Source organism: Meleagris gallopavo, chromosome 8 (assembly GCF_905368555.1).
Source record: "Meleagris gallopavo chromosome 8, MGAL_WU_HG_1.1, whole genome shotgun sequence".
NCBI classification, from domain to species: Eukaryota; Metazoa; Chordata; class Aves; order Galliformes; family Phasianidae; genus Meleagris; species Meleagris gallopavo.
Genome location: NC_139411.1, coordinates 31,487,060 through 31,512,426, shown reverse-complemented (window position 1 = coordinate 31,512,426; position 25,367 = coordinate 31,487,060). Strand labels below are relative to the sequence as shown.

Genomic DNA, 25,367 nt, shown 5'->3' with positions numbered 1-25,367 from the left:
GTGGCCGGGCTCTTCCCTCGGGTGCCGGCAGGAGGCGCTCTCGGCCGCCCGATGGAGCCGCCGGCCCCGAGCACGCGTCCCGAGCGCCCCGCGCAGTGCCCGTGCAGCGGGGTTCGGGGTGGCGGCGGGGCGGCGCTCCTTCCCGGGCGCTCCGCGGGCGACGGCGTGGAAGCGGGGCCCGGGCGCGAGGATCGGCGGGGCCGTCCCGGGGGCGGCTGCGGGGCAGCGTCGGGGGGCGGCGGGCGCGGAGCTCCGCAGGTGCGGGCCGGGCCCTGCCTCCGCGCCGGCCCCGCTCAGGAAGTGACAAGCGCATTTCCTCCCTCCTCCTCCTCCTCCTCTTCTCCTCCTCCTCCGCCCTCCCCGCCCGCAGCGCGGCGGCGGCGGCAGGAGGGAGGGAGGGAGCGCGGCTCGGAGCGGTGCCCACAGCCGGCCCCGGCCGGGCCGCGCCGCCGCTCCGCCACCACGGTAAGAGCCGGGACCGCGCCGGGCGGGGCTGAGCCGCGCTGTCAGCCCGGGGGGGACCCGCGACGCCGTCCCGGGGGCGGCGGACAAAGGGCGGCGGTGGCGGCGGGCGGCCCCGAGGCGGGGGGTGTGCGGGAGCTCAGCCCGTGGGGGGGTGGCGGCTCGTTCTCGCAAGTTTCGCGTTCCCCGAGCCAGCGTTCGCCGCCCCCGCGGCTCCCCGACACGTGCCGCGCTCCGTGCGGGCCCGGAGCGATGCTCGGCGCGGTGTCAGCGCGGGGGGTGCCGCCCCCCGGTCCCGCCGCCGGGCTGAATGCGGGGTGCCGGGCCTCGGGGTGGGAGCCGTGCGTGCGCCGCTGACGCTTGGCAGCGCGGCCACCCCCGAGGAAATGCGCCGAGACCAAAGTGAGCGTAATTGGTTATGAAACAGACGGACCGAACTGCGGTTCGTAACCGCCGGCGGATGCGCCCGCTTTCCTTATCCATCCCCGAAGCGCCTTCGGACAGGTTCAAACTACCCGCGGGCTGCCCGGGTAACATCGAGCCGGGAGCGTCCCGGCATCCCGACCCCCAGCACCGACGCGCTGAGCCGCGGCGCCGCTCCGCCACGCCGAACCCCGTCTGAGTCGGGCTGGGAAAGTCACGTCCAGGCTGCGTTCCCTCCGGATGCAGAGCGGGGAGGGTCGGGTCGGGGCAAAGAGCTGCAGCGGGGGCTCAGCCTGCGCCGTCCGAAGCGTTGCTTTGCACGTAAACCCGGGGTGAATCCGTGAAGAGCATCTGTGGGTGAGATCGGGGCTGTACGCGGCGGTCGTGCAGACTGTGGCACAGATCCAGCGCTGATTGAGGGTTGGTTTTCAAGTATGGATACGTGAGCAAGTAAGTGTGTGTGCGTGTGTAAATATGTAGATAGGTAAATGTAGTGATGGGATTTATGTTCCTCCTCGTTTTTCTTTCTAGTAATATTGGGTTTGGCTTTTTTTTCTTGCTCGTTGATGTGATTTCTTCTTTACTTGCAAAGTCTCAGCTGAAGGAGAGGACACCCCAGGCTGAGAAGCGCAGGGTTGGTGTGTTCCTTCTCTCCACCCCCCCAAATTGCAGGGCTGGCAGGAGCTGGAGGCGCTCCTAATGAGTGCTAATTGGCAGCAGAGCAGGGATGCTTGCAGCCTTGGAAAAGCCCAGCCCACCAGAGGAGGGGGTTTTCCATCACGACGGTCTAGGAGCTCCTTTGGTGGGGTCTAACAGACCATGGAACCCTCCCCAGCACCCAGCTGTGCAGGCAGGAGGGAAGCCCTGCCCCAGTCCCCCCACATTCAGGTGAATTCCAGCCTAGGCAGTGAGTGGTGATTGCAAACTGTGCTTATTAGCAGGGGTACGAAGTGACCTGTGCATTACAGGTACTGCAAGTGGAGAGATGCTATCAGGTGTTGCAGGGCGACACCTAATCCCCTCCTCTGGTGCCATTTTTCACCCTTTTCCTCCATCCCCCGATGCTCTCCGTGTTCCCAGACCCATGGTGTTCTGCTGGTGGTGATGGGGTACAGCCCTGTGCCTTCACTGCCTTGTTGGGGTTTGTGCTGCTTGACCCCGGAGCTCTGGCTCTGTGCTCTGTCAGTCTGCTGTGTTTATGAGAAAGGACTTTGCTTTTCCAAGGTCACTCTCCAAGCCTGCAGTCTGCTGGTGCCTGGCCGTTTGCTCAGCCAGCAGTGCAGAACGTGGCTCTGGGGCAGTGACCAGAGGTCCCCAGGCTGTTTTGTTTCTCCACGTGTGATGGGTTGGCTGCCTTTGGAGAGACCCACTTCCCCAGCCAGGGCTTGGTTCTGCTGATGCAGGCTCTGATAACACAGGCTAGGGACACGTAAACCTTCCATCTTCAACCTGTATTGAAAACTGAAGAGTAGTGGCATGTATTAATTGACACGTGGAATTGCTCTTGGCTTTAGGGATCTGATCCATGACTTGTGAAGCCTCTAATATTTGATAGGCTGGATTCCCGTGGTGCCATATAGAGTTGTTAAGGTTAGAAAAGCCTTCAGAGATCCCCAAGCCCAACACATCCCACCATGCCCACTGCCCACATCACTCAGTGCCCACAGTTCTAGAACACCTCCAGGAATGGATATGCAAAATGAGTAAGATTTGGTGCGTTAGGAGTTTTGATTGAAACTTGGTGAAGGAAGGCACTGAATGGCACTGAACTTCTACGAGAGCCCCCAGACCTGTGCAGGTCCCTGGGCAGCAGGTGTGCTGTTTGATTCCGTAATTGAACGTTAGTTTAAGAAATGGATGAGTGAGTGCAAAAAATGTGTTCTGGGAAAGGGTTTGGGTTGAGTTTTGCACACTTCCAACTCCATTCCCTGGGCTGCAGCATTCCCTGTGCTCATGGGATTTTGTGTTTAGCAGCCAAAGCTCAGGGCTCAGCCATGCAGTAGGAGTGGGACCGGAGGGTTTGGCTCCGTGGCTGTTGCTCCTGCATCCATCCAGCTCCCAGGGTGTGTAATGTGTAAACTGACAAACCGTGCTCCAGCAGCTGGAAAACGTGCTGTGAGCCAGCTCCAGAATGGAGCAAAAGTCCTAAGCGGGAAGGTGACTTTAGAAGTGGATGTGATGGGGTTGGTGTTTGTCTGCTAACCTTCGTGTCGCTGCACACAGCCTCGTGGTGTGCTGGGGAATAGTTGTGCACACCATGAGATGACTTCAGGAATGTGTTCCTGATCCTATTGTGGCATGCTTTTTATGTCCCAGCCATTACAAGTGAATATCATGTAATATTTTTGAAGGGACGTGATTTAATTCTATCAAATAGATGCCGAAAGCTATCATCACGTGGAATATCCATTACAATTATGAAGATACAGAGAGCATTACAAGTATCCACATATGGTTTTTGTAGCTTCTCTGCTAGTTCAGAGAAAAGATTATCTCTTTATTGGCCCATCAGTCGTGTTATGATGGAAGTTCAGTGCTGCTGCTGGTGCTTCTCAGGGTGAAAGCATCGTGGTTAATGAAGATTTGCAGCTCCCAATGGCTTCGTTTGGGCACCGAGGCATCCAAGCTCCCACTTCCACGTGGATTGTGCTGTTGGTAGAAAGCTGCCTTTGCCCTGCAGGTCTTACATGAATCGTGGGCTTTGGGAAGGGGTCGGGAAGGGCCGCTTTGTGCCATTCCTCCCCACGGTTGGGATGAGTCAAACACTGCAAGCTTTGCTGGAAGTCCCCAGCTCTTTGTGGGGCTGCTGACGCCATGGGAGCTGTGGTGTGGCCCCATGGAGGCTGGAGGTGTAAATTATTTGGAGCCAGTGTTTAAGAAAGCTCTATATTTAGTGCCTGCTGCTTAACATCAGCCTGGCTTACTGCTGGCAACAGGCGCAGCCATCGCTCTGCTCCCTCCTGCATACAGCACTAAAATATCCATTGATTGTCCCTTTTCTGCATCATTACTGATGTCCCTCCTGCTGTGAGGGAGACATTTTATTATTCCCATTGTCTAAACCTCCTGTCTTTTATTTTCTATCTCTCTGCTAACCCCTGATTTGTTTCTTTGTGCACTTCTGCTCCTGTTTCTGTTTATCCAACTGCCGATGCCAGAAGGAGCATCTTTCCCAAAAAAAGGAGAGCAGAGGAAGGGGTGAAGAAGAGGGGTTACCACGGAACGTTTGAAAGTGTGAAAAAACATCACCCAAAAGACAGACTTAACACTGAATTGCAGTCCTGTGCATTCGAAGGTGGTGTTGTGATGCTGGGGACTGTGCCACAGTTTCCATGTTCCAGGAGCCATTAGTCCCTTTGCTCAGGAGTGTAGCAGTGTGCATTTCTCCATGAGATGCTCCATTTGTACCAGGCAACCATTGCCATTTGTGTGCTGGCAAAACTCCTGGCCCAGTGCCTTCCTACCAGCCAGGGAGCCAACGTGGGATGCTGTCGGTCCCCATCGTGGCATTTGGGGAGGGGGCTGTGCGGTCCCTGCTGCTCTGGTCCTTGGGGCACAGGGGCATTGCCTTTCCCCCTGATTTATGCCTGCAGGATGGGAGGAAAGGGGATGTGTGGAGAGTGTCCAGCTGCTGGAGACTCTGGGAGGAAAAATGAATGTATATTTTTTCCTTTACTGCACATTCATGCTGTCGTAAATGACTTGGCACCTGGTGGGAAGGGAGTTGCACCCGTCCCGTTGGCTGGCGTTGGTGCCAGCTCAAACACCGCCAGACGTGGCTTTCATTTCCATTTGCTGCTGGGCCATTTTTCCTATTTGCTCAGAGACAGACAGAGGGATTGGGGTTTCTGTAGTGCCAGCAGCAGTGGGGAGCATCCCACCCCGCACCCCCAGGATCACAGCATCCCACCCCATCCAGCAGGACTGTGCAGAGCCGGAGCTGCGCCAGGTTTGGGCTATACGTGTTGCTGACACCTTATGGGAACTGAACGTGTGTTGGAGTAACAGATGGGTATTATTCCAGCTTTGTGAATGTCTCCCTGAGATATTAAAAACACCGGCTGGACCCTAAGTCCCAGCTCTCATGAATGGCTCCCTGGAAGTGCTGTCGGGAGCATTCAGGTGCTGCTTGGCTTTGATGAAACGAGTAAATGCCACGAGCGGGTGTTTGCTTTGCCTCCTTCCTCCTACAGAAAGGCTCCCTTTGAGGGATGGCAAAGCATCCAGCCCCCATTCCCTATCAGAAAACGTCACCATCCTGCCTTTACATTGGTTCTTATGGGGCTCTGTGATGAACACTCAGTGTCCCACACCAGTGCGGATGCTCTGTGCCCATGGCGATGGCTGACCCCAGGAGAGCCCAGTCCTGCCCACAGAGGTTGTGGGTGCCCCGTCCCTTTTGAGGCCAGGTTGGATTGGACTTGGGCAACCTGATCCAGTACCTGATTTAGTGGTTGGCAGCTATGCCCACAGTGACGGGTTGGAGCTGGATGATCTTTGAGGTCCCTTCCAACCCAAGTCGTCCTATGATTCTCCCTTCTGGACACAGCATTCAGAGGCTGCCGTGGGATGCGCTCCCCAGATCAGCTCCTTGGCAGCCCACGCACGTAGGAGCCGTCTTCTGCTAACAGATTGTGGTGTATTTAATGAACCCGAGGAAAAACAAGGAATCCGAAGGCTGCGGGGCAATGCAAGTTTGCTGTTCGGTCTGCCAAATTCATGCTAATTCAGACAACTCACAGATGTTTGGCTCCCTGTGTGTTAAGGAGATTTATGTAAGATGCAGGGCTGGGAAATTCATTCCCAGCGTGTCGGAGAGCCGAGCTGGCAGCGGCTGCACACGGGCAAAGGTTTCCTGTCCATTTCCTTTGTCCATTCCTTTCCACCAACTTTTCACTGCAACATGTCCGTTGGTTGCTGGGAGGATGGGTAAAGGTTCATCTTCCAGAGCCAGCGAGCTCTGTGAAGGCTTTTTCCCAGCTGAGGAATGATGTCCCCTGAGATAGGGATGATGATCCAGTGGGGACCACAGTGAGGTGTGACCACAGCAGTGGCGTTGCTGGCCCTGTGGTTCTTTCTGCTTTATGGGTTGGCCACAGGTGATGCACGCTGTAGGCAGAGACTGCCAGCTGAAAGCATTCCAAACCCCCAAAATATTGTCTGCCTAATTGAATTTTTTGGAATATCCTGAGCGATCGTTTTTCTGCTGGAGGCTCTGCGGTCTTACAGCTTTTACTGGTAAGAATGGAGTGGGAGGAGAAGATCTCACAAAGTCTGGTTGTTCTCCCTCCATCATGGCGTGTACATCCAGTATCCCTGCTTTAAATCCAGACACTTCCATCACCCTGGTTATTCAGGGACCACCAGCCTCAATCAGATCTCCGGCTCAGCCTTGGAAAAGGGAGAAATCTGCCTTGCTAATGGTACCCAAGTCTGACAATGATGCTGGAGTTCCAAGATTCCCTGCAAGATGCCCAAGCTCTCGCTAGCACTTGGCCGTGCCATGGTTCTCTGGCTGCCACCAATGCATTGCTGTTGATGTTGAAACCTGGGGGCTCTGGAGCAAGCAAGGCAGGGCTGGCTGAGAGCCTTGGAGGTTTGTCACCCTGGAGCTTTGACATCCGGCTGTAAGTAGGTGGACGTCGTGCTGCAGAGGTAGGTATTGAGATGGGTTTAAAATGGCCTGAAATCGTTCACGTTTGAGAAGTGGGTCTGTAAAAATGGCATGGTGAGGCCCTGCTTACCATCTCTGACACGGAGGTTTCAGGTTGGATATGGGAAAACGGTGTGAGAAAGAAACATGAAGTGGTTTATTTGTTTCTGTTTACTAGAGCAGTGTTCTCCAAGCAGTAATTGAAAGTAAACCTAGGCTCTGCTGCCTTGTTCAGCATCCCTGGTTGTTAAGGTTAACAGCTGAGGCAATTCTCAGTTCAGCAATTCCTTGACTTTTGGGAGCGTGGCCAACACTCACAGTATCTCACAGACCATTGCAAATTCTTGTCATAAATCTCACAATTGGAAAAATACAGACATCGAAAGGTGAGCTGGTTCTTCAGACTGGCAGGCTGGGCTGTGGTGCTGCTTCAGCTGCGCCTATCCAGAGACCATCGTTGCTCCAGCTCGCTGAGCTCGCTTGGAAATACGCTCAGAATAAGAAGCAAACCCCTAATAAGCAATTAGGCAATGGTAGAAGGTTTTTCTCAAAGAGAACGTGCCATTTTTACAGTCCTTTTTTCTGATGAAAATCATCTTGGAATACAATCATAGGATGGCTTGGGTTGGAAGGGCCCTCAGATATCATCCCATTTCAGCCCTTGCTTGGGCAGGGCTGCCAGCCCCTAAATCAGACACAACTCAGGCTGCTCAGGGTCCCATCCAACCTGGCCTAGGGCACCTCCAGAGTTGGGGCATCCTTTAGAGGGTGTGTTGAATGGCTCGCGTGGCACCATGCAGAATTAATTGTTGGTGGTATTTCCTACCAAGGTGGCTGGGACCTGGGGATGGCTCCTCTTGCCATTACTTGCTGTCATGCATGAGATCCATGCAGCAGACTGGACAGTGCGCAGTCGCTGCGTGCATCCAGTTACCCCTCCGTGCCAGCAGTCCCCTATTTCATGTTTGCTCTTTGCAATGACTAATTTTGCTCTCTTCTCTTCCTTTTCAGTTGCCAGGGAGGAAAAGGCAAAGTCACAGCCAGCGCTGCTTTCTTCAAGCTGAGATGTTGAGACAAAGCACCTCTGACCCTGTCCTGTCCTTTCTCTTCGTCCCCTTCCGCCGTTTGTTTGTGAGGGAGTCCTTCCCCTGCCACTCCTATTCCGTAAGAGCAAGGGGGCAATAAAACTGATGTTTCTTTACTGAATTAGATGGTGTGCCATTTTCCTTAATCGCTGATTTTTTGGGGTGAGCACTTGGATTTTGGGCTCTCCCTGACGGATGCGTGGCTTTGGGCTCGAGACACCAGGACTTGGTGTCACCTTATGGCAGGATCCTTCGTGGAGCACTTCGTGGAAGCGAGGGTTGGATGGAAGGAGGCTTGTTTATTTGCTGAGCAATGTGTTTATGGTCTTGGTCAGCACCTTGGTGCCTGTGGAGCTCCTGCTTGGGAGGGTTCACCATGGGCCATGCTGATGGACCAGGCTGTGCATGGCCATGGCCAGGAGTTGGACTGGGTGGTCATTATGGGTCACCTCCACCTTGGGATATTCTACAGCCCTCAGATTTACGGTGGTGGCTCGCGGTCAGGCTTTGTGTTCCTAATGTGGCTCCTCAAGATGGGCACTGCCGTGTTGAGCCTCCTGGTTGTGACTTTTCTTTCTTTTTGAGGGGTTGCATTGCAGACAGGGGTATTTATTCACAATTTTTGGAGGTTTTAATCTTGTAAATAGAGTCACTGTTGACTAATGGTATGGAGCAGTGAGCACCGTGCAGCCTGGCTGCGAGAGTCCAGTGAGGAAGTAAGCCTTGCCTGGCTTTGTACAAATATTAACCTGTAAGGACCTCTTCCAAACTTGTAACACAATAAATCAACAAGTTGAAAATGCACCTCTCAGTATTATTTAAAGTGTGGTGAGGCAGATGTGGAGCCCTGACATACCTGAATGGAGTGGTGTTCTGCAGCTCCAGCACACAAAGACTTCTTGTTCCTTGGATACCATCCAGTGACAGGGCAGCTTTATTGTATGCTGTTTAGTGCTTTAATTCTGCTTTTTAAAAACACATCAGTTGTCCCATTGAAACCTTCAGGAAGATTTTTGGTTATCCCCCCCCTTTTAAGTCATTTGCAGATGTTGGGTGAGCTGTGTTGTGCTGGGCCCAAGTTTTGCTGGGGCTTTGCATGAAGAAATGAGGATCTGGATATCAGGAGGAGAGTGTGCATGGGGATCCTTAGTTTCCCCTTGTCCTTGCAATAGGACAAGGGGAAATGGTTTCAGACTAAGAGAGGGGAGGTTCAGATTAGATGTAAGGAAGAAGGATTCTATGATAGGGGTAGTGAAGCACTGCTCTGGCTGCCCAGAGAGGTGGTGGTGCCCATCCCTGCAGGCACACAGGGCTCTGAGCACCTGATGGAGCTGTGGGTGTCCTTATGCACTGCAGGGGATGGGACCAGATGGCCTTTAGAGATCCCTTCCAACTCAAATGGTTCTATGGTTGTGGCCATAGCACTGGTGTTGGCATTACTTTTCCAGTCCGTGGATAACAGTTCAATTCTCTGACTCCAGTGTGTTGTAATTTGGGCTGAGAAGAGTCTTGCCCTCTCCTTGCTGGCACTAAGGGTGTGGTAATTATAGGAAGCTTTGAGGGTGAGAAACAGAGATTCATGCTATGAGCAACTCTAAAAACAGAAAGGAAACAAATTACTGTTGTGACTGTAGTCACAAAAGTAGAATAGTAATACAGTGAAATTGGTAAAAATGTATGGGTTTCATTCCTTCCAGCTGGTAGCAAATCTAAGGCAAAAATAGTAATAGCAGCTCTCCGTTCACAGAGCAAGTGGGGACATGGCTGGGGGGGTTTGGGTGTGCAGTGCAGTGCCCAGAGAAAAGTGTATGTGGGCAATGGAGGAATGACGTATGCAACAAGAATTGTTTGATGGTAATTTGATGGTAGCAATAGCAATTTAACCTTACTTTGCAGAATAAGCCATAGGAAATTCTTGATCTGCTTTAATGTCTCTTTTGTGGCTGAGCTGCTAGTTGAAATCAGTGATGCCTAAAGAAGCACATATGTGTGCTCATTGGGCAGAGGTCTTTAGGTGGGGTGGTTGGGGATGCTCTTGCTGCAGTCCTGGCTGCAGAAGGAGATTCCAAGGCAACCCGTAAACCCAAGGGGTTCTTGAAAGATTCAGTTTTCAGCCTTTTGGGGGGTTAAAAAGCTCCTGGATTGTGTCACACCATGGCTGTGGCCCAAATCTAAACTTAACCTTGACTGAAGGATGAAGACAGTTCCTTTATCTGATTGCAAACGAGGAAATACATTCCTTAAAATAATTAATGGTCCCTGAAGAGCATCTTTTTATTAGCATCTGTATGCGTGGAAAGCTCCGGTCCATAAATACCCAGCAGTTTCCTGCTCATGGCATGGCGTTCGTAGGAAGACCAGTGTGAATGGGTGCTGCCCTGCAGGGGCAACGTGGGGCAGGGCATCGCAGTAGGAAGTTTCGGCCGTGGCACAGTGATGTGGTGGTCCCCAGGGGGATGCAATGGGCAGGGCACTGTCACCCAAATGGGGCAGAGAGCCGCTGCCCGGGCTCAACTCTGTGGCTGGCTGTGCGTAGTGCTCTGCTGCAGCAGTATTAATCATTACCTTAGGGAAAGATAATTATTGGTGGAGAAATTGTAGCCTGTTAATGAGAAAACGTGCTTAACTGCTTCCCGGCTGCTGGGACTGCTTGTTTGATCTGGATTTCCACTGTGGCTGCTCACCAGCGGTGGCCTCGGTGCCCATCGAAGCACCACAAATGTGGTGTGGGTGAGCATCCCTGCCCCATGTCCCAAGCAGGGACCAGTGATGGGGATGGCTAGAAACGGTGCAGAGTTGGTATGGTGTGACCCAGGGGGCTCGTGGCAGTGGGAGAGGGCTGGCTGCTCCCTGCTCCGGGCCCCACGTAGGGCTCAAGTAGCAGATGGTGTTTCTTTGAGTAATATCAGCTCTGTTTTGGCAGATGTAGGCTTGGATGTCCTCAAGGGCAGCCCTGCCCTGTCCGTGGCTCAGCCACAGTCGCTGATGGAGCTGAAATTGCAGGAAGAACATTCCTGATGGCTGTTCCTGGTGGCATTCCCCAGTGAAGCCAAGGAAGAGAAGCATGCAGGAGTTGGGGTGCTGTGTGGTGTCACTGGGGCACCACAAAGGCTTTGGAGATCCCGCTGTGTATCACTGGGGGTTTTGGCCGTGCTTGTGCCATTGGGTGATCATTGGGCTGCCCGGGGGTTTGTGGTGAAGCTGTAGTAAATTGTACATTGTAAGGCATCCGATGGCCCAGAAGAAGCTGGAATCTGTACCACGTGCCTTTTGGAACAGTAAATCTTTGAAAAATGTATTGATTCCCGATCCTGGCTTTGCACTCTGGCTGAACTTTGTCCTCACAAGACACAGTAGGTGATTTCTCTACCAGCCAGCTGGCCTCTAAATGAGCTACTCATAACTCCATCCCGACCTCTAATCCAAATAAACATGAAAAAGATTATTTGCAAGCTGGAAAGAGAATCCTTATCAGTTTGTAATGAGGTTTAATACTTAGCAGCGTGTTCTCGAATATTGTCCTTAAGTACTGCAATTTGGTTTTGACTGCGCGTTACAAGATAAGTGTTTCATGCTCTTCGGATCATGCAAATGATGTTTTTGTTTGTTTGGTTAACAGCAAGGCAACAAAATAGTGAAACAGGATTAGAGGGGCGGTTTGGGAAAAACACTGATTTCTATAATCAGATTTGAATTGCAATCTGTCTGCTTTTGCGTGGGGGTGGGTGCATGGGAGGGAATGCCAGGAGGTGAGGTAGGGTTGGGTGAGTGCTTGCAGCCTCTGTGCGCTCCTCGTGCAGCCCTAACGCAGCATTTACTGCCTCAAACCCCAAGGAAATAAGTAGGGATCAAGAGGCATGGAGTGACGCTTTGGGTTTATGGGCAGGGAGCCCTCTCCTTCCTTGCAGGAAGCTCTTTGCCTTGTTTCTTGTCCAAAGGGCTCCTTGTGGTTCTTCCAGGAACCAGGGAGTTACCAGGATGGCATGAGGCAGGAATCAGGGAGTTATTGGAGTAACTTGGGGCATCCAAAGGGTTTCGTAGGGGTGATGATGCTGAAATGGCTTTGTCTGCAGGAAATCTGTTCTCGGTTGATCTGCTGGCAAAGGGGTTGCCTCTGGGGCTGTAGTGAGTGCTTCCAAGCCTCAGGGTCTCCATACTGAGATGGGCTGATGGCTTCCCTTTTTCAAAAAGCAGAATTAGGAGGGCTGTGTGTTTATCTGCCTGCAACACTCCTGTTCCTCCAGCACGCCTCGTGCACACTGTGTGCTCCCACCAGCTCCTGCAAGTGCTGCTGCGCGAAATGCCTCTGAGCTAATCGGGTGCCCAGGAACGCCAGCAATGCTTAAGAGCCTAAAATAAATACTCCTTGCCTTGCTCCTAGGGCAACCCTTTCACCTCGTGCCTGCCCGTTGCACTCCAGCCAGGGATTGCTCCTCAAACCTCACCTGACTCCTCATCCTCTTCCTTGCGCCCACAGGGAGCCGCCGGCCGCAGCCCCCGCTGCTCTCAGCCCTTCTGAGGGAAAATGCACTGAAATGGGAGCTTGGCCAGAGCATGGCTGACAGCGACCTTTGCCTGGACTCTGATGGACTCCAACGCAGGACTGCATTACCATGGTGATGATCTTAACCAAAACTCGGGAAAACAAAGGTGCTGACTCTGTAACATGCAGGACTGAGCTGGTAAGCATCGCGACGTTGCACTTCTCAACTCTGCTGCTGTTGCCGTGGCTTTAGGATGCTTTTTCACACTGCAGGGTTGGATCTTGAGACGGTTTTCTCGCTAGTGCTGCACTGGTTTCTGCTGGGCTCGTTAATATCCAAAGAGCGGGCGATGAGTAAATGATTGGAGTGCTGTGGCTGTTGCATATGTGCATTTCGGTGAGCACACAACTGTGAATAACACGGGTTAGAAGTTGCTTTGCCCGGAGTGAACAGATGCTCATGATTAATAGGAGGATGAGCAAGTGGGGAGCAGGATTAAGTGGGAGATGGAGAGGTCGGGGCTGTGTTACCTAACAGTCCTGCTGGCAGCACAGAGGGATGCAAACCCAAACGCACCCAATGAGCAGGTAACAGAAAAATTGGGGCAACAAACGGGGAGTGATGCTGAAAGAGGCAGCATTATGGTGGGGTGGAGCGTGACACAGAGCTGTCTGGTAACACCCAGGGAGGGCTATTGGGGTTTTCATCCCTGTCCTGCAGGATGAATGGTCAGTCTGGAAAGGAAGGAGACAGAAAACTGTGCTGTGCAGGGAGACACAGATAAGGATGCTCAGGAAGCATCTGGCAGGATCAACCATACATGGACATTTGGAGCATAAAAGTGATGGTAATGCCCAAGTTCACTGAGGATGGAGCACTCTGTGAGCTGGCTTCCTGGGCTGGTTGTGCAGGCTGCTGAGCGCTCCAGGGTGTGGGTGGAGGGGTTCAGCTGCAGGAAGGAGAAGAGCAGAAACTCTCATGTTGTGCGGGATGGGCTGCATAGCCACACCACCAAACTTTGCCCTCCCTTGTTTGCTGAGTGCCTGCCATGGTGCTGGTGCTGTGTCAACAGGGAGTAACTGTTCTGGTTATACAGTTTGCATTGCCAGGTTGTCCAGGCAGTTTAATTGAGGCAGATGTTCAGAAGTCTGATCCAGCAAAGAGAACAGCAGTTTTTGTGCTGGCAGAGAGGGCAAAGAGTAAAACTCAAAGGCAATAAGCATCTGAGCAGCAGGCACCATCACCTGCTAGAGGATGGTGGGCTTGCTGGCTGGTTTGTATCCCAACGTGGTTAGGCTGAGCACTTATAAAATAGCAGTTGTACTCAATATGGGATGTATGTCATTTGGAGATGCTCCTCTTCCTTCCCATTTGCAGGCATTCACTTTGATCTCTGAACAAAGCCTGCTTTGTGGTAGTAACGGTGATGGGAGGATGCTTAGACTGGATGATCTGTTGATCCTTTCCAACCTTGTGATCCTATGATTCTATGCTGCTCTGGGGGCTGGCATGCAGATATGCTGCTGTTCCTAGGGTTGTCCCATGTCTGTGTTTGTTCCACTTTGGCCACTCTTCAGAGACAGCTGCATGCTCTCCTTGTCTCCTGATTCTTTTTGCCTTCGTTTTAATAAGATGGGGCCTGGCAGAAAGAGATCTCTTTACTTCACCTAAAAAGGTGGTACTTGCTCCAAAAAATGTAACCTACTGTTATTTCCCATCTCCTCATCTGCACAAATCCCTGCTTTCTGCCTCCACATCCCTCTACGTTCAGTATTGGCAGCATATAAAGTGATTTCATTGGTTTGTCAGCAGTTGGTACAATCTTGTTTTCTTTATTATTATTATTTGCAATGTATTAAAGAGGAATCAGGAGAGAAGGTGCAAACGCAGTGGCCTAATGGTGGATACAGCACAACTATGGTGGTGCAGATGGATGTGGAGCATGTGCTGGTGCTTTGCTCAGATGAAGTAAGGCCTCGTTCAGATGGGATGGAGTTGCCAGGACAGACACTTCAGAAGCAGAATGTGGATGTTTTGTGGGATAACAAAAGGACAATCAGTATGAAAGTGTGTTTTTGCAGACATAGCTGAGATGGCATGTGGCTCCAGATGACATATTGATTTATTGTATATAAAACTGTCCATGCCCATTTTTAGAAGTCTGATGATTTGTCGCACACAGTCAAGAGGAAAATTCCTGGGGAAAAAAAAAAAAAGAGCATAAAAAGCCAACTGGGCTTATTTAGTGCCCATATAATGGCATTTTTCCCTATTTTTAGTGCATGTTGGCACCATCCAAGTGCAGAATCCTCAGAAAAAGTGCTGGGGTGCCTTAGAAACACACTGTATGTTTAGGCAAAACACAAAGCAGCCCTGTGTCTAGATGGGAGGCCTGCATGAGCATAGAAGGGTTCAGCCTCCACTGTTTTACTACTGCTCAGCTCCCAGTTTGTGTTCTGCAGAGCTTTGGGTCGTGCCAGCAGGGACAGCTGCAAGACTGATCGCTTGCAAGTTCAGGCCCTGACAGCAGCTCTCCACATCATGCAGTTAACCTCAGTTTGGCTGAGGGAGGATGGAAGGTGGATGATGTGCAGGCTGGGAGATGAGGCCGCACGCTTGGGGTCTGGCTGTGGATGCCCGAACCGAGGATGCGGGCTGGGTGTTTTCTGGCACATTGATTGAGCCTGCTGGAAGTGAATAGTTTTTCTGGTTGTTTTCAGCACACTCCAAAGATGAGTCAAGGACCTACCCTCTTCTCTTGTGGCATTATGGGTAAGTAGCAAAAACTTCTGCCTGTATTTCTTTCATCTCCGCTCCTGGGTCCTTGGCAATGCGTGGGAAGAAGTCCTCATCTTCTGCACCTCTCCTAAAAATGCTGCCCTGCAAAGCCTGGGGTGCAGCCCACCCATGCCCTGCGCCTTGGGGTTCAGTATTACCCATCCCACTGCCCAGTATGGGAAGCCCCTGCCCAGGGATGGTTTGCTGCCCCGCAGTGCTGAGCGCATTGCTTGTCTCCTTCCCCACTGCTTTATGTGCATCTTGGAAGTTATTCATGCAGGTGCGATCATAAGCATTTTGGCTCTTAGATTGTGAGTTCGAATATCCATCCCTCAACTACAGCTCTTGACTATTTGCATGATACGTATGATAAATATCAGTATTATAACTAAGAATATTCTTCCTTTTGGCACGGTGTGTATGGACAGACCTCAGGCAACAACAGAAGTATCTTTTTTGCCTTTCACAATAACATAAGCTGTTGTATATGATGTTTAATACTGTTTTTGGCGTAGCTTGCTACCAACTATCTTGCTGAATGGCTACTGAAATCGATGGGATTTTGGTGCATCAGCTCAGGATCCTGAAAATACAGTAATGCAGGAGGATGTGCCACTATACAGTGCTCTTTGGGTTTTGAAACGGGGAGCCAGTCCCTAGGCGAAGTCTCAAATCCCAATTAAAATTGTAGGTCAAGTTTGAGCCAAGCTACTTGGTATGAAAGCCAATGCTTTGCAGACAAAGCAACTGCCCCTTTTCTTCGTGGACACAACTCTCATTAGCGTTAATGGGAGCTGAGCACATGCATTGAGAGGAGATATTTCCCAAGCTCTCCGATACTTGAGTTGTTTGGAGGAGGGGGGAAAAGATGGAAAATGTTTTGATTTTTTTTTTTCAGATGAAAGTCACAAGCTTCAAAGTCAAGAATGGGCAGAAACAGTCCGTCCCCTTTCTCCTGTCTGTCAAAAATGAGTAAGGAACAAAGAAATCCAATCAGATGGTTTTGTTTTGTGCCATGGCACTGGCAGGCTCTTCCACAAATATGAAGAGTCTAAGCCTAATTGAAAATCAGCTTGGTGTTAATAGCTTTTACAAAGCCGTTTGCGTCTTCCTAGCGCTGTGCTGGTCTTCCTTGGCTGCCAAATTATCCTGTTTCCAAGGGAACCTAATCTCACCTCCTTGACCGACAGCTTACCATGTAATTGTCTTTGTCATGCCCAGTCAAGAGGAGTGAGTCTCTGGTGTGTGAGAGAGCCCTGTTTGGTTTGTGCTTAATTTTAGGCATCTTTCCCAAACGCTCTTCTTGATGTCTTCAGACTTGGGCCACGACCACAAACCAACTCCGTGCTGAAACTTGCTGATGCATTTTAAAAGAGTTGCAGGATTATGATGGCACTGAACGTGCAGTGAGTGAATATTTCAGGCTGAGAGCAAAAGCATGGAAATGAATGAATCCGGGAAGGTTGGAGTGGTGTCCCAGACAGCATCAGCATGGTTACGTACCATATCCTGAGCAGAGCAAGGCTTGGGCACTGGGGCTTCTCACCACATCAGTCCAGGGATGCATATCTACAGGAGGGGTAGGAAGAAGCTGGCCAAGGCCCCAGGTGTGCACCCATAACCAACAAACCCAGCTAGCCTGGGCTGGCACATGCTTGTGTGTGGCATAAGGTTGGTTTGAGTGTCACTTGCTTCCTGCCTAATGTGACTGCCAGAGCACTGGGGCTGGCAATAGCAGAGGGGATGCCAGCTACGGGGGCTGCCCCCATTGCCAAAGCATGTGTTGTTGTCCTCGGGCCAAATGTAAAGAAGTGAAAACATGAACGTGGCCGCAGTATGGGACGCCGGCAGCATCACAGTGAGCAGCACAAGGCATTCTGCTGATACCAGTGCAGGCAAAATGTCCTGAGAACCACTTTGAATGGGAAAGGAGTACATTGATGCCCACACCTTTTTAAATGTAAGCATCTCGTAAGGCACTGAAGTCTGGAAAGATCCAAAAATCAATTATAACTTTTAAAAAACTGAATATATTAGTAAGCTTTATGAAAGACTTGGTGTGTCAGATGATGTAATGTTTGATCCATTTCTCAAGGTGAGCTAAATATTTAGATTTATGTGTGGGATGATGGCAGTATTACTAAGAAGTCTGTTGAATTTGTAGTTTTAGGCATTTCATCTTGATTCTTTTTCCCAGCAAAGGGCTATTTAGAGAAACAAAACCTATTTCCTTTTTCCCTTCTCCTTGATGCGCTCTTAAAACACCTGGGAGTAAAGGAATTGTCCTGTTACCAGATGGAGATCTTTTTCCTTTTCTTGCCATGCTTTCTCCACTGTGCACCCCTGTGAAAGTATCAGTGGCTGTGCCAGAGAAGGAAGCCAGCATTTTAGAAAGTTTGGGTATTATTTTTGGCTTGCTGCATTGAGAATTTTCTGTCTGTGGGTGGATGGTAGTGGAAGATTTGCACTATTTTAACAATGCCCTGGTGATATTGCCTGAGTCCTCTCTAAGCAGGTATGTAAGAAGCACTTGGCATGTCAATCAGTAGCAGCAAGCAGTACTCTTTTGCTGCCCTCTGCAAGAAGCTTAGTGGATTTGTAACAACAGCCACAGCCTCACGTTCTCTGAGAGCAATAAGTAATCTTTGATCTGACATCCCAACTGTTTAGTGAACCAGGAGACTGCTGGTGAGAGAGAGGTGATGAGGAATGTTTGATTTTTACCAAAACGGTGTGGATTTTCCCCTTGTCATATTGCTATTGACACCAAGCACACGTTACCTGGGCACATTTCTCGGGCAGTAAGTATGGGCCTGTTGTTTGCATTTCCCACTGAAGCACAGCTCCACACATCTTATTTTAATCTTGTTTGTGCCATGGGAAAGCAGGACGGCTGTCAGGCTCCGTGGCGCTGCCATCAGCTAATTACAACCATTAAATTTGTTCCACATTTAGGAATCATCTCTTGAACGTAAACAGGGGGCAGTGGAAAATACAAACTGCCTTTCCGTGTTGCACAGAGGCTGGGAGACCAACATTCGACGCAAAGAACATGTGAAAAAGGGAACTGGATGCACACCTGAAGGAAGAGAAATGTTTGGGTTAGGATCCAAATGGAGTTCATCTGCCAAAAAGGAGGGAAAAAAAAAAAAATTGATTGAAACCCGTAATCACTTTACAAGTTGCTGTAATAAATTATGTATGAATGTAAATGATTTCACAGGAAAAGAACGTAGGGGAAACTTGAGCAGAAGGATCATGCATTATGTATAGAAAGGAGCCGTAAAAATATTGCAGCAGCACATTTGTGTCGTGGTAGTGAAAGTTGTGTCAGCGTTTTGATTCGATGCCTTTCTCTGTGGTGAGGAGCCCGGTTGTTCAAGTTTTGGTGCCCAGATCTCGCTGTATGGGCTGTGGTGGTTGCTTCAGGGCTTACTGATGCTAAAGCATAGAGTGAGGGCATTGTCCAGGCACCTCTTGAGAACTCACTCTTGGGAATTGGCAGAGAACAGCCAGGTCTCCTCTCAGCCTCCTCTTCTCCAGACTGGACAACCAAAATGCCTTCAGCTTCTCCTCACAGAGGAGCCCTCCAGGTGTTACATGCCTTTCTGGAGCTCATGGACAAGGGACCTGGCAAGTTCTTGTGTGGCCTGTGCAAAACGTGGAGCTCAATGCGTGGAAATGTGCCTACAGTGACCTGGATGCCTTCATCTGATGAGAGCTGCTTGTGCAGGGATCTTAGGGATACATTGAGGATGGTACCAGTCCCCGTGGGTTTGGAACAAAGCTTCTCAGAGCCTCGTGACCTGGACCTCTATGCTTGTTTGATGTGATAGAGGTTACCCAGGGAAAAAGATGGATGTTCAAGGCTGTGTGCCAGACACGTGTGCTTGTGAGAGGAAACACCAGGATTTTGCCCCAGAGGAAGTTCAGAAGTAGATGGCGGTGTTTTATACCCGATGTCTGATAAATTCATCTTGTTTCATCGATGGGCATGTTCAGCAAGGGGCTGGAAGGGTTTAGTTCTGCAGTTTCAAGTTAAAATCCAAAAGTAAGAGGCCCAGGCTGTTTTGTCTGAGGACACTGACCACCAAGAAGGACCCCTTTAAGCAGGGAAGTGCCCCATGTGCTGTATCTACATCATGCCTTGGTTGTGAACGCCTTTCCATCGTTTTCTGATGGGCAAAGAGTGCTCTCCAGCAAAGCTGTTTATTTCTGAACTGAGGAGTTCTCATGATGGATTTTGCCCTGGAACAAATTGCTGCCTCTGGGTAAACCAAGCTGAGGTTTGTAATTTAAGAAACTTAATACGTGCGTAACCGCAGCAGTATTAATGGTTCCACTGCAATTATTGTTATCAGTGCTCTCAGGATGTGAATCTTAGTCTTAAAAAGTTGAGCCGAAAAACAGACTTTTTTTTCCTCACAAGTGGCTCCCAAGTCTTTTAATTACACCCTCAATGCTTAGATGATCCCTGTTTTCAATTTGTTATTCTGTTAGCATCCCGTTGCATCGGAAAAAGACCACATTCTGGGTTATTGTGGGGCTTTGCATGGGTGGTTTGTCCTGGGGGGTTGCAGGAGAACGGAGCACCCCATGCATGAGCATCTCCTGGATGGCAGCTGCCCTGCCAGAGCCCCAGCTTCCTTCAGCACAAGCTGAGCACAAAGGAGGAAAGCAAACAATAACCCAAAGTTGTCGCTCGGGATAACAGTATGCTTGCAATTTTCTTTGTGATTTGTTTTTTTGGGTTTTTTTTTTTTTTGAAGTTTTACAGCTGTTTGTGCAGAAGTAATGTCGAAAGAGGAAGGTATCCTGTATCCTCTTGAACAAGCTTACCAAGGCCTTTTGTAAAACGTGACGTCTGGGCATGGGGGTCGTGGCAGCTTGCCATAAAAAATTAGCTTCTATTTCTGTTTCTTTTGTCTGGTGACCTGACCCGAGAAATCTCTCTGCTGGCAGCATAATAAGGGGGGAAAATAATAAAGATCTAAACATAGATGTAATTGTTTAGCACGGATTTCTCACTTCTCATCGTGCTTTTTGAAATGAGGACAGCAGCGGTTAAGGCACGGCGCAGTGCAGCGCAGAGCTGCTGGGGGATGGTGGTGTCCCAGCAGCTGCTGGCAGGGGGAAATGGGGAAAGGAGCCAAGAGGGGTTTATGGGGTATCACCTTGCAGGGCCCCAGGTCTGACCTCCCAACTGGAAGTGGGCATTGGTAGGAAGTGGTCTGTGCTGTGGCATCTTTCCTGCCATCAGGCTGTACCTGTAGCTGCAGGCCGGGCACAGCTTCGAGTTGATTCATCTAAATGGAAAAAACAAAAAACAAAAAAACAACCTTAAAAAATACTGTACCATTTAGATATGATCACATGAAACTTTGCAGCGACGGTTAGCTAGCAGGGTTTGCCTCCCGACAACAATAACAGTTAGCAGAGAAGGTCTGTTGGGTGATGACTTTTTTCCATCGCAGCAGCCAATGGTGCAGCCCTACCATGGTTTTCCTGTTGAGCATCAGCGGCGTGTTTGTACAGAGCCCTGCTGGCCCCAGCAGCCTGTGACAAGGAGCCCAGCCCTGATGGTCCTCCTTTCTTCTTTTATAGTCAGGGAACCATGTGTGTGAATGAGATCATCATGCTTAATCCTCTTTTCACATGGTCATCGCTGGGATCTCTGCATGCAGCTGCAGCCTGGTTTGCAGTTTCCCCATGTCCCCATGGATATTAGGAAGAATTTCTCAGAAAGAGTGGTAATGCATTGGCATAGGCTGTCCAAGGAGGAGTGGGGTCACTGTCCATGGAGATGTTCCAGCCGTGGGGATGTGGCACTGAAGGATGTGGTCCTTGGGCACAATGGGGTTGGGCTTGGGGATCCTAAAGGTCTTTTCCAACCATCATGATTCTCTGGTTCTATGAAGTGGCTTTTGACCCATTGCTGTACCATTTTGAATGCAGTTAGAACCCATTGACTTTGGAGCCACAGGTTTCTCTCTCTGTGCTTTGCGCAGATCCCCAAAGCCCATCTCATAAGATGAATGCCTTCACGCCATCCCCTGAAACCTGCAGATTTGAAAGATCAGTGCAAAATGTGCAAAACTGGTGGGCACAGCAGCACGGGTGACTCGGGAGATTTGCATCTGGGCCAAAGCACCAGGAAACCCCAGTTTGGGGGGAAGGTTGGGAGGTGGGCATCTAACACAGTATTAGCCAGCATAGAGATTGTTACGTGCTCTAATTTCTGTTAGACATGGTGTCTTTGGGTAGCTGTTGGATATCAGGGAGAAGTCCTTTACTATGAGAGTGGTGAGGTGCTGGCACAGGCTGCCCAGAGAGGCTGTGGATGCCCCATCCCTGGAGGTGTTCAAGGCCAGGTTGGATGGGGCCCTGGGCAGCCTGGTCTAGTATTAAATGTGGAGGTTGGTGGTCCTATCTGTGACAGGGGGATTGGAGCTTCATGATCATTGAGGTCCCTTCTAGCCCAAGCCATTCTATGATTCTATGGCTGTGGGAGAGATGCTCAGAGCCTTAATGGGGATGGAATTTTATTGGCTTCACTGGAGCAATGCTGTTTCAACAGTTAGCAAGCAAGACAGTCCAGTGGGCATATTGTTTTGACATCCTATAGGCTCTGATGTCCTGTCTGTATTTCTTTGCCTACAGTGGTGCCACAGCCTCTACCGTGAGGAAGTCCCCCGCTGCATCTCAGCCTGGTGTTGCAGCAGCTTTGAGTTTGCAGCCCCAACTTTGGGTTTCTTGTGCACCTCTCAGGCAACCATTGCTTGTGGAGTCTGAGGAAAGCATCCAAGGCATGATCTACCCCAGAGATATGGCAGCGACGTGTCATTTCGTAATGCTGGATGCCCCTTAGCCAGTGCAGTCTGGATATTCAAAGGCAAATTTCTATCATCTTCTAGCAGTTTTGCTCCTGCTGCAATTATCACTTTGTCTCTCTCTCTCTCCATCTATGCCACAGCAACCATTGTGCTGGCGTTTCGGAAAACCATATTCCGAGCGTTAATTAATTTGTACTGCAAAACGTCCCATATGCTACTCTTTGTTTATGCACGTGGAAAGCGAATCACAGAATTAATTAACGCTAATGCCTGTGGGTGTGTGTGTTTTTATCATTTCCAAACCAGAAAATGACAGATGGGGAGACCTCAGCAGGAAATGTCCACTGCAGATCGAGCAGCCGGGCACCAGCATCTGGGACTGCCTGGCCGACAAGGGCGAGGAGGGCACGCTGTGGCCACGGGAAGCCACCAGCACCTGCTCGGTGACCAACCTCATCAAAGAGCTCAGCCTCAGTGATCCTCACAGCAACCCATCGGCGCCGCCCAGCAAGCGCCAGTGCCGCTCGCTGTCTTTTTCGGATGAAATGTCCAGCTGTAGGACATCATGGAGACCTTTGGGCTCCAAGGTCTGGACGCCAGTTGAGAAGAGGCGGTGTTACAGCGGGGGGAGCGTCCAGCGCTACTCCAACGGCTCGGCCACCATGCAGAGGAGCTCCAGCTTCAGCCTGCCGTCCCGCTCCCATCCTCTGGCCTCGTCCTGCGACCACCGTCCGGGCTGCCCGCCGAGGAGATCGGGGGCTGGAGGTGACACCTGGAGCCCCGAGGGCGGCCGGGCGGACATGCAGCGCTCCCTGTCCTGCTCTCACGACCGCTTCTCCTCCTCGGAGCCCGGCCCGCCCTCAGCCAGCAGCACGCCGGCCTCCACACCGCAGCTGGGCCGCCGTGCCGGTGGGCTGTGCCGCAGCCGCTCGCAGCCCTGTGTCCTCAATGACAAGAAGGTGGGCGTCAAGCGGCGCCGACCCCAGGATGCACAGGAGCCGCGGCCCTCGCTGGACCTAGCCAAGATGACACAGGTAAGGCTGGGAGCTGGGCACGGCCTCCCTCTTCCCTGTGCTACGCGTGGTGGCGGGAATCCAGCTCGTGCTGCACCCCAGCAGCAGGCTCAGGGCTTTGTACCTACAGCAGCTGCACTTTTATGTTCCAAGCAGTGGTTTGCTCCGTCTGTGCAACATTGGTGTCCCAGTGTTGTTCGTAACACTGCATCAGGTGAGGCTAAGAAACATCCTGGTGTTTTCTCTCCTCATCATCCCACGCTATAAACGCATTTGTTCCCCCCTTAGGGATGTGATACTTGATGGCATTTCATGCCTGGCAGCTCAATGGGTGTTCAAATGAGCTCATTTGTGCTGGAGGATGTGATTAGTTTTTCCTCCTCCAGAAGAGCTTAACAGATAAAAGGAGTCAGAGAATGACGTGTTGGGGTGATTGCGGAGGACAATGCATGGCACTGCAATCATCTTTTGATAAACCATGCCAGTAACATTTAATATGCTGAGCTTATTTCATTAGCTAATAAGCTGGACGGGCAGTGAAAACAACTGACACTTGTTACTGCCTTTTACTAGCTACAATTGGCATGACTGAAGGCCCTCTCATTTCCTTGCGTTGGTGGAAACGTTTCTAAAACACACCCAGCACAGCACTGTGGTTGGCAGCAGGCTGGCTCTGAATGCTTTGTCCTATCCATCAAGTTCTCACCCTGGATGGAAGGAGATGGAATGCAGTTTAGCCATTTACTTTTTGTCGTGCCTCTCCCGCTCTAGTTCTCTCCCAGTGAGCAGCCACTTGTTGCTTCACCTGTACTGCAGGGCAGAATCTCCTACAGGCCTGGGTGGGAGTTTTGTGCAGCGTTGAACATGTTGAATGTTCAAGGGGAGCTGACAGCGCTTTTTAGCAGGGAGATGTTCACAAGAGCTTTCAGGATTAGACCAAAGTGTTGAATGAGTTGTAAAGGCCAGTGAGCTGATGGATTACTGCACGTGTGCCCCATCTGCATTTGCTGGAGTAGTTGGTGGTGAACAAAGGGAAGAGATAAAAGACACTGTACTATTTTTATTCCCAGAGCTATTTTGAGAGCCCACATGGTGGTTACCGTCACAGAGTGATGCTTTGTGCTGTGGTGAGATGAGTGAGAAATGGTTTTGTGCAGTGCGGAGGAGAACCAACTGCAGGTTCAGGCATTGGTAGGAGGAATGCAGACAAGCAGAAGGGAGCAGAACTCATAGAACGTGCCAGTCCTGTTGCAGTTTTCCTGGGGATGAATGCTTTGGGCTATTGAAGTCAATACAGAGCAGACTGTGCTGAATAGTGTGGACCATACTGCTTGGGTCACAGACATGGTGGGCTTCAGTCTCTCCTTAAAAAAACAGATGAGTTTATCTTTCATAGAATATACCACATTGGCATGAACCCACAAGGACCATCATGTCCAACCTCCAGCTCCACACAGGGTCACCCAAACCCAATGTCTGAGAGCAGTGTCCCATCACTCCCTTTTCCTGACATCCAACCTGAACCTCTCCTGGCAGTAGATAAATAACCTGAAACTGAACTTCCCCTGGAATCTTTGAAAATGCCTATGATGCAATTATTATTTTATTTTTCCCAAAGGCTCCTGGTGATTTTCTGTTCTTTAATTGCCAACATTTGCAAATGAAGGGCTGGAAAGGGGAGAGAGGCAGGTAGAGAGGCACTCCCAAAAATCATCCATCCTGCCCTCCTACTGGCAGACTCACCAAGGGCTCAGGGCTTCGTCTGCATGTCCTGGTGGTGCCAGCCCTCCCCAGGTTTCAAAAGAAGTGCTAAGGGATTCTAACAAATCCTAGCCTGTCAGCTAGGCTTGTGAGCCACACCAGGGTATATGCCAACACATGCCCAAATTAGGACCCACAAGAATCTAAGATGCACTTTTAGAGGATGGCAGGCCTTGGTGCCTGCTGGCTGCAGTGCCAGGGCTGCATGAAAGGTTTGGAGCCCACTGGAACCATCTCCAGACCACAGGGAGCTGGGCCACCGGCTCCCACAGGCTGTGGTTGCATTTGTTCATCCTGCAAGCATGGCTGCAAAAGTGACACAAGAAAAAGAGAAATGGGGACAGCGTGGACAAAGGGTCGTGGTTATGAAATAATGCAGATGCTAAAAGCAGCAGTGTGTCACCGTACTGAATGTGTTTGGTAATGGAATTGCCACAGAAAGGATGCTGATAGTGCCACAGCACCTGTTTGGCAAGTGAGGGGCTGTGAGAGGAGCAGAGGGGGATCAGCTGTTCCCTTCCTGCAGGAAAAACCAGGGGAAATGCCCCTATGTGGTCCCAACCCATAGACCAGTGGGAGCTGGGATGCTTGGAGTGAAGCTGAAGAGCAGTCTGAGCTCTGAGCAGAGGATGTCAGGGGTGTCCCTGGGTGCTGAATGGTGCTCGTAGGCCTTTGCCCAAAGGTGTCAGGTGTGCTTGTCACATTTCCCTTGCACTGGATGTGCCTGAAGCTGCTGGACTCCAACTGCAGAGTTAACTCATCGAATTGTTCTGGGAGCCCTCAGGGCAGAGTAAGCTTCTCAGTCAGCTTAACCAAGGTGGATGTTTGTCAGCTGGGAAGCAAAGCAGTGGAGGCCTTGTGCAGGGAGACTCCGG

At 50.8% G+C, this 25,367-nt stretch overlaps 1 protein-coding gene across 7 annotated transcripts in view; it reads left to right on the top strand.

The window, feature by feature from the left end:
• The first annotated feature begins 322 nt into the window (after window positions 1–322).
• Window positions 323–25,367, top strand: part of FAM53B (family with sequence similarity 53 member B) — a 38,666-nt gene continuing 13,621 nt past the window's right edge. Inside the window, exons 1-5 of one of the 7 annotated variants that reach the window (XM_085229766.1) lie at window positions 323–465; window positions 7,550–7,702; window positions 12,101–12,305; window positions 14,828–14,879; window positions 22,025–22,752. In XM_085229766.1, coding sequence (XP_085085892.1) covers window positions 12,237–12,305; window positions 14,828–14,879; window positions 22,025–22,752 — 849 coding nt within the window. In that variant the 5' untranslated portion in view covers window positions 323–465; window positions 7,550–7,702; window positions 12,101–12,236. The other 6 variants (XM_085229771.1, XM_085229765.1, XM_085229770.1 and 3 more) reach the window with 6 other exon arrangements.